The sequence below is a fragment of the Caretta caretta genome, chromosome 2 (genome assembly GCF_965140235.1).
Source record: "Caretta caretta isolate rCarCar2 chromosome 2, rCarCar1.hap1, whole genome shotgun sequence".
Classification (NCBI taxonomy): Eukaryota; Metazoa; Chordata; order Testudines; family Cheloniidae; genus Caretta; species Caretta caretta.
In genome coordinates, this window is record NC_134207.1 from 47,693,768 (window position 1) to 47,707,067 (window position 13,300).

At 39.2% G+C, this 13,300-nt stretch overlaps 1 protein-coding gene across 5 annotated transcripts in view; it reads left to right on the forward strand.

The window, feature by feature from the left end:
- MMP16 (matrix metallopeptidase 16) overlaps positions 1 to 13,300 on the forward strand; it is a 251,376-nt gene that overhangs the window by 37,762 nt on the left and 200,314 nt on the right. Inside the window, exon 2 of one of the 5 annotated variants that reach the window (XM_048841148.2) lies at positions 9,937 to 10,050. The exons of the other annotated variants lie outside the window; for them this stretch is intronic. Coding sequence (XP_048697105.1) covers positions 9,994 to 10,050 — 57 coding nt within the window. The 5' untranslated portion in view covers positions 9,937 to 9,993. The remainder of the gene's footprint in view (positions 1 to 9,936; positions 10,051 to 13,300) is intronic. 5 annotated transcript variants of the gene reach the window in all.

Below are 13,300 nucleotides of genomic sequence, written 5' to 3' on the forward strand. Positions count from 1 at the left end.
CTCCTTCCTTAGAAGTTTTTAAGGTCAGGCTTGACAAAGCCCTGGCTGGGATGATTTAATTGGGGATTGGTCCTGCTTTGAGCAGGGGGTTGGACTAGATGACCTCCTGAGGTCCCTTCCAACCCTGATATTCTATGATTCTATGATACTTGACAGTAGTCCACAGAGAGCAGACTGGACATCTGATGTTGACTCTCCTTGTTTCCAGCTGCTAGTTTGTATTCAGTTGTACAACTCCTCTTTACAGATATTTTGTATTCTTTGCTTTTTTGCATATATGTTTAGCTGTTAATGAGCATAATTGATGAGATGAAGGCTACTGGATTTGAATCCTTGAATAGGAAACTGAAATCATCAATTCAGAAGCCAGAGGTAATATGGGTAGCTGTCTTCTGTTTTTTCATTTTCTGCTTTGCCAGATATATCTGGAACTATTCTTCTTGCAGGACTTAACTTCTAGAAAGGCTTCTCTACGCTAAAATGCTGTATTGCTTTGACTTCACTAATATTGTTAAAGTGGTACAACCTTCTAGTATGGGCACAGTTATATAGGTATAAAGGTGCTTTATACCAGTATAGATATTCCTGTTTAGGAAGGGAAACAAGCTATATTAGTATAAGACACTTTTATACTGATTATCCATACCAGGGGCTGTACCAGAATAGCTGTTCTGATAGAAATGGCACAACCCCTTCCCCCGCCCCCCTCCACCACCCCACTGAAATAGTTACCCTGACGCAAAAGCTGTTGGCCTTGGGGTCTTCCCTGAGCACAATCTGCCAGTTGTGATGAAAAATGTGGTGCCCTGCAATAATCTGCAAAACATGTTAGTAAGATACCTAGGTTTTTATGTAAAGAAATATTTATTTCCTGTTGTGCAGAATTTGAGTGCAGAGTTGGCAATTGTTTGTTTCCATTCATGTGGTGTTTGCAGATCTTTGGTTTCATCTGAAAATATTTCTTCTGCATTCTGGGTTAGGGGGAAAGTCTAGATAATTTAGGGGCTGTTTGTAAATTGTTCCTCAATATATAGCCTCGTCCAGAAATATTGTTTGCAATTATTGTTGTTGTTGATAGTGTGTAAGTAGTAATAATATGATAATTAACTGTGTACTTAGCTTTTCAAATAGTTGTGTGCACATAAAGGAAACACTTTTTAAAAGAATTAGTCCAGCTCCCACTAGCGAAAGTACAACTTCTTCAGTGCAGATATCTGAGCCTGCCCTATTTGACCACTGACATCTGTGTGTGCAGTTGATGGAGTCTGACACTTCTGTGCACAGGTGATCACATTTACAAGTGGAAATCTCATATTGGAAAGTTATTTGTCTTTCAGCCCCTTGTGGATTGGGGGTTCAGTGTCCGGGGAACCTTGTTGGAGTTCTTTCTGTTCCTCACTCTCATTGTGGAGGGAGAACTTCTACTTGATTGGGGTGGCCACTTTGTCTCCATGAGAGAGGGGGTGAGTTGATGAACGCCAAAGTAAAATAGTCAATATTTGTCAAATGCTGGATTTCAGTATTCCTTGGCCTCCTATTATAACAGTAGCAATTCTAATATTGCATGATAGATATTTGTGAATTCAAAATTCACAGCTCTCATTTTGGCAGGAGTATTTGAATTCTTTCTGTTTTTAAGGTGTATATGAATTTTGCAAAGCTTATTGGACTCACATCTTCCACTCAGTTGTGGATTGTTACAGCCCCGATTCAGGAAAGTACTGAAGCAAGTGGTTAAAGTTTTGTCTCCAGAGGATTTAAGGAAAGGCTTAAAGCTCTGCAGGGCTTAAGTGCTTTGCTGAGATGGGGCTCATCAGTGCAGTTTGCACTCCATTTTTGTATCCGTGTGCTTTACCTCTAAAACGTTTGTTCCTTTTGTTGATTTCACAAACATCTTGTGATGAATTTATATGGTTTCATAAACTCTGATTTTCTCAAACATTTTTTTACATCACTGCTTATCAGCTAAAGTAGAGTTTAAAGGGAACATCTATTACTGTCTGCCTCACTCTGAATTGTGAATTCTGACAGCCCAGAATGAAAGATGTGCCTTACAAAACTGTTCCCTTTCATGGTAAGAAAGGTATATGAAAGGCTCAGTCCTGCAAACACTTAACTGTGGGCCATGATGCTTAGTACCATGTGCAAATATTGCACTGGTTAGTATAGTAAATGCTTGCAGGTCTGTTGTGGTCCATATTATGATTACAACAACCTTAATGCAAAGTAGCTCCACTGACATACAAGAGTTGGGAGGAGCTCTCTGCATTAGGTGCTTTACAGAGAATGGAGCTAGTAAGTGAATATTAGCACTAATCATAGTGGGAGCTCACTCCTGGATACATTCTTCCTTTTGGCTTTTCTGATGGGGATGCAAGGAGCCTCCTACCCTTTTGTGCCCATATACTGAGCTGGGCATACTGTAGTCCTTGTGCTCTCCTGCTCCTATCTATTCCAAATACTGGTTCTCTCCCAAAATCTGGTGCAAGCTGGGGGCAGGGTGTGGTGGATAGCTCTTGTCAGGTTCCTTTGTCAGCACTGAGAAATAAATTAATCTCTCACTTTTCTATTCTGTTCTATTCTAGTCTACATTGATTCTTATACAATACTTAACACAATATCCTTCAACAGTATGTTAAACTAACAGTGCAAACGTATTCCAATGATATCTCGTGAGAGAGACAGAGAAACAAGACAATCCAAGATGAAACTTTAAAGGGGCCTTCTCTCTATTCCTGTATGGAAGTTCCTGTGGAGCAGATGTGACAGTCACACTGCAACCTGTCATCTCAGTGTGACTCTGACACCTCAGAGAGCAGCTTCAGACTGTCCCATCTGCTCCATGGTAGGCTCCCTTAGATGAAAGGCGAGAGAGATTCTCCTCAGAATTTTAGCTCGTTTGTTTTTCTTCTCTTCAGTCTCACTGCAGCTTGTGTTCACACTCCACTCTCTGCCCTCTTTTGCCCTCCAATCTTTACTCTCCCTGTGTTCCTCTCATTCTCTCCCTCCTTCCATTCCTTTTATCTTCTCTGGTCCAGTCTTCATTTCCCTTCTCTTTCTTTCCCACTTCCCAGCAAGGGCTGGGGCCACAATCTGTCCTTCCTGTGGCACTTCATGTAGAGTAGGGAAAGGGTTTTAGGGATGCTCAGTCCAGTGGACTTCTGGGATCCTGGGAGTTTAGTGTGAAGCAATTCAGCCCCCATCTCTGTGCCCTCCAGACATTGAGTCTAGAAGGAAAATGTGCGGGGAGCAATTATTATGGTGATTGGCACTATAGAAAAACCTTAGATAGGAAAGAAAATACAGGAAACTTTGCCCAAGAAGCAACGGCTCTCCTGGCAGAGAAGATGTTGGAATTGCCTTCTTCAGTCCTTTTGAACTCAGATCAAGAGGGAGCAGGACTCAAGTTCACACTTTTTGAAAATGTGACTTAGGGCCCTAGATAAGTGGCTGAAACAGAGAAAATGTGGGTTGCTTATTTTACAGTGATCATGCATTTGCTGGCTAATTATGGTTGGGTTTGGCTTGGCATTCTAGAAAACTAAACTATGAAATGTATAGGAAAAGATAATTTGTGAGTCATTGTAACACCAAGTAAGTCACCAGTTGTTCGAACGAAGGAAATGTGTTCCTGGTTCATTGCTAGTGGTGAGTTATGGAGCAGCCATACTTTATGAAGAGAAGTAGAACTCAGAGAGGCAGCCGTGAAAGTAGCTAAGGACTGTTAACTGGTTCATACTATAGCAATAATAGATGATCCACCATATATGTATACAATATGTTTTTTTCCCCCATGCTTGTCTGCACACTGGTATGGTGTATATATCCTACCACTTTTCTGAAATGAAATAGTCTGCTACACATTAATAATCAAATTTGCTAGAATAGAATAACTCTCCTAGCCAAATAGAGCAGAAAGAGAATTCCTTGAATACATTCGTACCTCTCACCAGCAGTACTGCTCAGCTGTTGAAGATGATTGCTACATAAGAAGGGGAAGGGTGATATTTATGATTCTATAATTCTTACATTTCTCTTTTGGAAACAGTAGTTATAGAAAATAAATAATAAAAGGTTTTAATCAGAAAAATATAAAAATATATCTTTAATAATTACTTTATATTAATTCATAAGCATGGGAGGGCAGCATAGATGAGTTTTCTGAGTGCTGTGGTGAGTAGGTAAATGAGTGTAGGGGGATTAGAGGGAAAATTGCACAATAATTTTCTTTAACTCTTGCGAATTTTGAACAGAGCAAGCAAGATACATTTTGCTTTCTTTGAATTTTTTTAGGGTTGTTAATCTTCTGCAGAGTTTCTAAGGTTGGCAGAAGAAGATTTGTTCCAAAATCTTTGGGACCTTATGTGTATGTGATGTGAAGCCAAATAATTCCACATTACAGAAAATTTTGGGGGTATATTTTTCCTTTCAAAATAAAACCCTTAGAAATCACACTTTTTGAAAAAGTGTTAAAAGCACACACAGCTCAGGGGATGACAAAGTGAATGTTGCCTATTGGACATCAATTCTGCCCTCTTGTAAATACTCATTACCAAACAGTCTAATTGCATGATCTCGCATGCAATGTGATGTACATTTTTCTTGGAACCTGAGATACACATGTGCAGTATCTTGTCATATTTTTCATCCTTTCACTAATTTCTTTGTTAGAATGGTGCAAAGTCCAATGTCTTTACTGACAGACGTTTATATCCAACAAGCTCCCTCCGCTCTCAGGTAAGCATTTTAACATTTGAAAGCTAGATTGTGCCACTCCAGGAGCAGTGCAAGGAAGGAATCAGGAATGAGAAGCATGACTCTTTTTGCTCCCTTGCTCTTGCTCCAGAGGTGTTAATATTACAATACTCAGATGCACTGGACATCACACAAATGGGTGTGTAGTCAAGGCACCATCTCCTCCCATCACTCCTCATCCACCTGCTATTGGGGACGGAGTAACGGATATATACTTAAACCTGTGGATCCTAGGGTTGAGCCAGGCTGCACATGAGTGTGTGTGGTGGGACTGCAGGCTCTTACTCCTTCATGAGTGTGCAGCCGGCCCTTGGTCAGTGGTAGGAGTGGTCTGAAATTTTCGGACAAAACAAAGTTTAGTTGGAAAATTTCAGTTTGTCAAGCCTGAAATGATTAGCCTGAAACACCTGTGTTCAGCAAATTTTTGGTGCATCCCGAATCCTGGCGGGCTGTGGTAGAGTCAGGTGCTTTTATGGTCTGTGGCTTGGGCAGACACATCAGGGGACAGATTCTGTACTGGGGACTCCAGTGCCTCTAGGGCCTGTGGCTAAGGGGCAGACCATATGGCAAGTCTTCCAGGGTTTCCGGGACCCTTGCTGTGTAACCCAGGACCTGGAATCCCTTGGGAGACTCAGCTTGATCCCGGGTCGGAGCCTGGAAATCCTGGGCACCCTGACTCTAACCAGGGCTTGGCTCCTGGCTCCACAGCAGGGAGCTTGGAAGCCTTCAGAACCCCAACTCAAGTCAGGGCTTGCAGGCTAACTGCTGTAGAGCTGAGAAACATAAGTTCCTGGAATGGTGTCCCATGGTCTGTGGCTCCGAGATAGGAGTTCGTTTTCTTTTCTCCCAGTTCAGGCTCTGAAATTATAAATCAGTTATTCACCCAGCTCTGGTCAGCAGCAGCCATACATATGCTTTTTAATTAGCGGCACAACCTTCTTTAGGTGTGTGTTCAAAGCTGCAAACGTAGGCCCCAGCAGCTGCAAAGTCAAGCTTCAGTCTCATATAGGGATCTGTAAGTGTGGGCTCTTATGCCCATGCATATGGGACCTTTACTGAATGAGGTTCCTACATTGAAAATATTTGCTAATACATTTGTACTCTTACTACATTTTGCCATATTTAATCAGTGTTACTGTACATAATAGAACCTAGAAGGGAATATGAGAAAGTCTCTGGTGATATCACTGAATATGGGGCTTGTGTTTTGGATAACATATTTTTACATTTATTTTGCTATGATATTGTCTATTTGAACCTCCTGGATTATAAATCCTAATATACTCTGACTAACCCATCTGAAATATCCTGAGTAATTATTTTTGGACTTGCGCAGTTTTTCACTTATAGTGGAATTGTACAGTTTCTCTCTGTTATATATGAGACAGCATTGCTCTGTCATGTGGAACATTTCATGTTTGTCAATGCAGTAAAGCTATGACTGAAATATTGGTTGCCACTGAAGAATTTTTGCAAACTTTAATCTCAGAGGTTCCATTAGGTTGCTTCTTTGCTAATTATATCTGGAAATGGAGGCACATCTCATTCCATTTCAATGGTAAATTGAATGAATGGGTTCAGGATTTTAATCATGGTACGAGAAAGTAACACATTCTGTTTTTATAGATAAAGGGATATTTTGGGTGCTAGTTGGGGCTGTATATCAAAATAAAGCAGGTACAAACACAATAACAATCTATTCAGCTGTTTGAGAACTGCTCATTAGCTCTTTGTATGGGGGGAGGAAATGTGATGTAAAAATATTTAGGATCTGTCTTTAAAAGAATATTAAGCCTGTTTATTATTTTTAATAATAATAGGGCCAGATCCTGCAAAAACATAATACCAAACATAGTGCTCGCTAACATGAGTGTCCCTTGAGAAGTTGGTTCCATGAGCAGGGATAGCCTGCACCATAGTATTTTAGTCCATTTCTTGAATTTCCGGTTTCCTGACAGTAGAAACAGTTGCAGTGAGAGAAAGACAAGAGATAGCAACTATAACACAAAGAACAAAGCTGAATTATATGTCTGACTTGATTAATTCCTCCTGAACAGAAAAGATTTTCTAAAAATTAATGAAGCTGCTCTAGGCATCTTAATGGCATTTTGAAATCTGTTCTCCTATATGTATCACCTATTTAAGGAAACTTAAAGGGTGAAAATGTATTACTTCATTTTGCAGTTCTTATGAAGCCCTTACTTGAGCAAAACTCCCATTCATTTTAACAGGGTAAGTGGCAATTTTGCCTGAGTAAGGAAAGCATACTTTGGCTCATTATTTTACAGGAAAGAGTTGGTGGTAGACAATTGATCTGCTTCATGTTTAAAAGAGAAAAAATGCTTTATTAAAATGCATTGGGCACTGCTTAACATTTTCTGTCCAGTGTTTATAATTGTTTCACCTGCTTTCAAATGTAAATTGCAAGCACTTTGATGAATGGATTGAAAGGTTGTCTAGCATCACCAGAGCTTTTGTTTTTGAATTATCTGCTGAAAAGCTATTTTGTGATTTCCTAAAAAGAAACTCAACAATTAATAAAAAACATATATTCCTTTTTCTTCTACGGAAATACTAGCTCCAGGGTCAAATTGTGCCCTTAGCTAACTAAAGTAAGTCAAAGTGTAAATCTATTATCAGTGTCATTACTCTGGATTTATACTGGTGTAACTCAGGGCAGAATTTAGTCCATACATGGTCAACTTGGAGAAGAGCATTCTGATACCTGTGAAGATGAGCTACCTAGGTGCCTTTATTGATATGACATGGGAATTGAGTACTTATTGGAAGAAAGACTGTACTAGATTCAAGTCCTAGTCAGATTAACCCCAGGCAAACCTGTCCCTGAGGTAAAAATTATCACTTGCAGTACATGCTTTTCCTAGACCTGGTGTTTTCATATCTAGATCTCATTATGTGGGGTAGGTTCCTTACAAAGTTCCTTACAGGTTCCTTAATTGTTCATTCTGGTTGTGGACTTTAGAGGAGCTAGGAAATCAAGGTCTTTTCTTGTCCATTAATAAGAGACATTGATTTGGTAGCTATACAGAGAGAAAATGATGAAAGGAATCCCCCTGCTACACTGCATTTGGCTTACTGTGACTTGGGATGCAGATTTTGTATTTGCTAAGGGACATGCTCAGAGTGTGAAGGAGCTTACAGCCAAATGTCCCTAAGGGAAAGCAGACTTCATACTGACTTTCTGGAATTCTGGGCAGTCCATTTCATTCTGTTAAGATTCTTGAAAAAATGCCATACAAATATTTGATAGAAATGACAGAGAAATTGATCAAAATGACTATCACTTATCAGTAAAGGCCATGCAACACAAGACTTCCAGTACAGAAGCCCTTATGAGGCTCCCTTGGGAGGAGTAAAACTTAGACCTTTTACTGAGGTACATAAAGTCAGGGGACAGATTTAATTAATTCACCCTTAGAGAGTGATGGTTCTCATCTGATTTCAGAAATCTCTGAGTGAGAAATATTGGACAGCTCTGTGAGTGACTGGTGATATAATGATTTTAAATATTAATAAGTTCACAAAGCCCTTAGAAGAATCTACATTATTGACATTATGACTTCAATGGGAGTTGCGGGGTGCTCAGCAGTTTTAGTATATAAAGAGACCGGACACTTTTTTGGGAGCCTAACTTCAAGCACCTATTTAAAAAAAAATCTTAGGTGAACATATTTAAGAGAGGATTGGCCGGGTTCATGGGTGCATGGGTGTAGCAAGGAGGAATAAATGTCACACCTTCTGTGGTTGAATTTTGACCACTCTTCCTTCTGGAATTTCCAGGAGTACTGGACAAACTGCAGTCTCAAAACTACAAGATAGACTCTTGCTGCTGAGTGCTAGTGAAACCAAGGTCTTTGATTGAGTGGGTCCAGTCCATTTTTAACACAAATAACCAATGCCTCCCTGCAGGATTCCACAAAGTGGTTGTTGGGTCCTTGTGCCTCAGGAACCATGTGTTGTCATTGGCAGTCTCATTTCTCATCACTGAGTTTTGAACTTTCAGCTTTTGAGCCAGATGACTGAAGTGGTGGTGACCAGTGACAAAATATCTCTAGCGTCCCCGATCCCTACTAGTCTGCTTTAGGCATGGCCATGAGAGAGACATCTGCTGTTATCTTGTCCGGTTAGCTTCTCTGGTGATAAAGACCAGCTCTCCCACATTGATTCTATTATCATCTGTCAACATTCTTTGATACACTTGCCCATGAGATAACACAATTCACCTGTGAACTCTCGCAGTAATGGATGGGGTTGTTCTTCATTATCTCCATTCCTTTGAGAGAGGAAGAGAGAGATGGCTGCTAGAGAAAAGATGTTATGGGTTTCAGTGCATCAATAAGAAGGAATTCAAATATTTGGTATTATTAGACTCTGATGGTGCAGTCTCTCCTTTTCTGGTGCCTGTTTGAGATAGAGGTTCTCTTCTCTCCCTCTCGCTCACTTTCTTCCTCCAATAGTGGATTTCATTTGTGGTACTTCTGTTAACAGATTTTCATAGGAAACTAGGCAGGGATTGGTGGGTTGGGGGCGGGAGGGGAGAGCAGAAAGGGAAGGGAGTAGGTAGGTAGGCAGGCAGGCAGGGAAAAGGCACTCCACTGGAAGATCATCTGTTTTGGAGATTACATCTCTTCTCAGTTTGCCCTGGCCTGGGGTTGATGACCTTCAAAGTCCATCAATGCTCTCACCTTTTTGTTAATGGAAAGCTGATTGTGAAGGAATGCTGTATTCATAGGAACAGATTGAGTAACTTGCAGTTGTCTGGACTATTCCATTGTATTAAATAGAAATAATTCTGGAGATTGGTTTTGATGCAGCCAGTAGTTGACAGCATGTCGTTTACATTGATTTTAGTTGTGTTTTAATTAGGTAAATGCCCTCAGAAGCTTAGGCAATGGCTGTATGCTATAAACAAGACACAAAATAAAATGTTCTAGGAGCTTCCACTCATCAGGCTGGTTGACAAATATCAGTTTTAGGTTTTATGGAAAAACAATATATACTTATAACAAAAAGAGAACTTTGGAGATACCTCAAAATACACTTTGTATCGACATGCAGGCAGCATGTTGTACATTAAATCCATTATTTCCATCCCACCTTGTGAGTATATCATGAGGTTGCTCATGGTGAAATCACTTAATCATTTGTTTTATAACTTAGAATGACTGAGAGCAGAAGGCCTTATTACATCAGATAAAGTGTTGCTATGTACACCAGATGCCATGCCAATACAAGATACAGAATCTATTGGGACATCCTTCCATATGGTCTGTGGTAAGCTAAACTGATGCTGATGCCCACTGTATTTTGCATTTCTTTGTGAGTGAATGTAAATGTTAAACCTGAGTAATCATTTATTACAGATTTACAATTTATTACCTTTTTAGATGGCCAGATTAGCTATTGATTTTGGTTAATTCTCTTATTAAGATATTCCATACTATTCTTTCTTATATATCCCTTACATTCTAAAATATATGTGTATTTTAGCTGCAGAAAATAGCAGTCTTTTCTAAACAGTGTGTTTTTATTCCACGCTGATTATGTTTTGAGTTTTTATGTTCAATTGTTACTGTACATTTCATTTTCTCTGTCTTTCTTGAAAAGCTTGTTCTAGTACCATATAAATGACTGCAGCTGGAGAATTTAATTTAATTCTCTTGGATAGCTCTTCCCTGTTTGATTGTTTGAGGCTTCCAGAATTAACTGTTCATGTTTATTTTTGATTGTTCAGAATCTGATTACTAGAGAGGATTTTAAAAATTCTAAATTATGGGGAGTCAAAAATAGTTTGCTGTAGAATGTCCTTGGCTTTGCTATGCTTACCTTTTTATTTTCTTATAATTGTACTAGTTTGACCACATTGTCAAAAAGTTGTGATGACTTATCCAGCTCAGATAGTTTAGAGTTTTAAATGTCTTCCTGTTTTCTCTAAAACCTGTCTTTCATTCCCTCTGCAATGGCTGATGTAGGTGGAGAAAGCTATTTAATTAACCATGTTGCTATAAAAAAAATCTTTGTGCTTTGCTTGATTTCATTCATCTCATCAAAAATGACGAGTACTCTACTTTGTTATATATGCCAGGTCTACTGAGATTTCAAGGGGATGAGGGGAAGAGAAGGTTTGTAAATGACTCCCACAACTTCATTAATGTTCTAACCAGCAATTTCCCCCTGCCCCTCAGTTATTTATCTACAGCTTATTATTTTAAAGTTAAATATAATTGCCAAGTTTAGAAGAGTGCATTTTTGGTGTCATTTCTCACAAGTGGAGTGAATTTTTTTGGCTGGGAGAAGAGAGGTTATTTCCTCCAGGGTGGATATGAGTTTTGACAACTTCTCCCTTCCAGTGCTCTCATTTGGCCACATGCAGAAGGAAAATAGCCTGACCAAAGTATGCCTACTGAAATCAGACAACTTACTTGTCAGTGAAGAGATGACATTTATATCTTGATTCCAAAGGTCCGGGAAAGGTTTTGCCTTCTCTCCTTACAAAGACTTGGGCATCTTTTCTTTTTCATAATGGACACAGCCATCCCACTGTTACCTGATATCCTTGTTGTAAAAATTAAAAAACACTCACTATGGATTCCTAGTTTTTCTTTTTAGTTCCATTTCATATTCTCTATTTTTTCTTCTATGTCTATGTGCATGTTTCTTTACTCTTGTCCCAGTGTCCACACTATAAGGTGCCATCCTGCAGTATGCCTTCATACTTATCCTGTGCCACCCATGTGTCCTACCGTCCTACCTTCAGTTTCCCACTGATTCTCCACGCTTACTTCCCATTGTGCTCTGTTCCCTCCATTCTGTCCTTTCCATTGTGCCCCACCTGACAAGCAACCTCATTCTCTTTCACCTTTACAAAAGTATTCCCAGCTGAGAGAGTTCTGTTAACCTCAAAAATGAGAATTTGGGTTGTTGGTTCTTCAGTATTTGGTGTCCTTCTTGTTCCAGTTGACTCTAGGGATAACCGATGAAACAGGTTTCAAAGTACAACAGAGAAAAGGCTAAGAAAAGTAAGCCCATTATAGGGAGGGATAGCAAAATATACTTCACTGGTGAATTAGAACACTGATATGAAATTAAAACATGGAACATGCAAACTTCCACTGAGGTGAATTTACAGTGGAAAAACTCCATTGTGGTAAACTGTACTGTTTTAGAAATAAACTGAAATGGAAACATGCTTTTCTAAACATTTTCCAGGCCTATTATAGCATTAGAGAACCAGCCCTGCTTATCCCAGAACTCATCAGCTAAAGGCAGCTGTATTTGAACCTCTGACCTTAATTTTACTTGACTAGGCTAAACTGTGGCTGATGAGCTACTGAAGAAGTTTAATCCCACAGTCCCAGGTTGCTAAAGCTATTACTGTAGGATTTACCATTTGAAAAATATACTTTTCTATCTGTATCTGATTGCTGAGTCAAATACATACAGTTTAGAGATATACAGAAATTCTGTAAATGTGGTTAACTGCTTCACCAGGACAAATGAAACAGAGTCTGGGTCAGCTTCAGTTTCCTGGTAGAACAGCTAAATTACAGGGAAGATTTTATGTATGCAGTAGGGCTGTCAAACGATTAAAAAATTAATCATGATTAATCGCACAATTAATCATGCTTTTAGACAACAATAGAAAACCATTTATTTTAAATATTTTTGGATGTTTACTACATTTTCAAATATATTAATTTCAATTACAACACAGAATACAAAGTGCACGGTGTTCACTTTATATTTATTTTTGATTACAAATATTTGCATTGTAAAAACCAAAAAACAAAAATTTTTCCATTCACCTCATGCAAATACTGTAGTGTAATCTCTTTATCATGAAAGTTGAACTTAGAAATGATATAATTATGTACAAAAAAACCTGAATTCACAAATAAAACAATGTAAAATTTTAGAGCCAACAAGTCCACTCAGTCCTACTTCTTGGTCAGCCAATCACTCAGACAAACAAGGTTGGTTACAATTTGCAGGAGATAATGCTGCCTGCTTCTTGTTTACAATGTCACCTGAAAGTGAGAACAGGCATTCACAAGGCACTGTTGTAGCTGGCGTTGCAAGATATTTACATGCCAGATGCGGTAAAGATTCATATGTCCCTTCATGCTTCAACCACCTTTCCAGAAAACATGCGTCCATGCTGATGATGGGTTCTGCTTGATAACGATCCAAAGCAGTGCGGACTGATGCATGTTCATTTTCATCATCTGAGTCAGATGCCACCAGCAGAAGGTTCATTTTCTTTTTTGGTGGTTTGGGTTCTGTAATTTTTGCATCAGAGTGTTGCTCTTTTAAGACTTCTAAAAGCATGCTCCACACCTTGTCCCTCTCAGATTTTGGACGACACTTCAGATTCTTAAACCTTGGGTCGAGTGCTTTAGCTATTTTTAAAAATCTCACATTGGTACCCTCTTTGCGTTTTGTCAAATCTGCTGTGAAAGTGTTCTTAAAATGAATATGTGCTGGGTCATCATCGGAGACTGCTATAATATGACATAGATGCAGA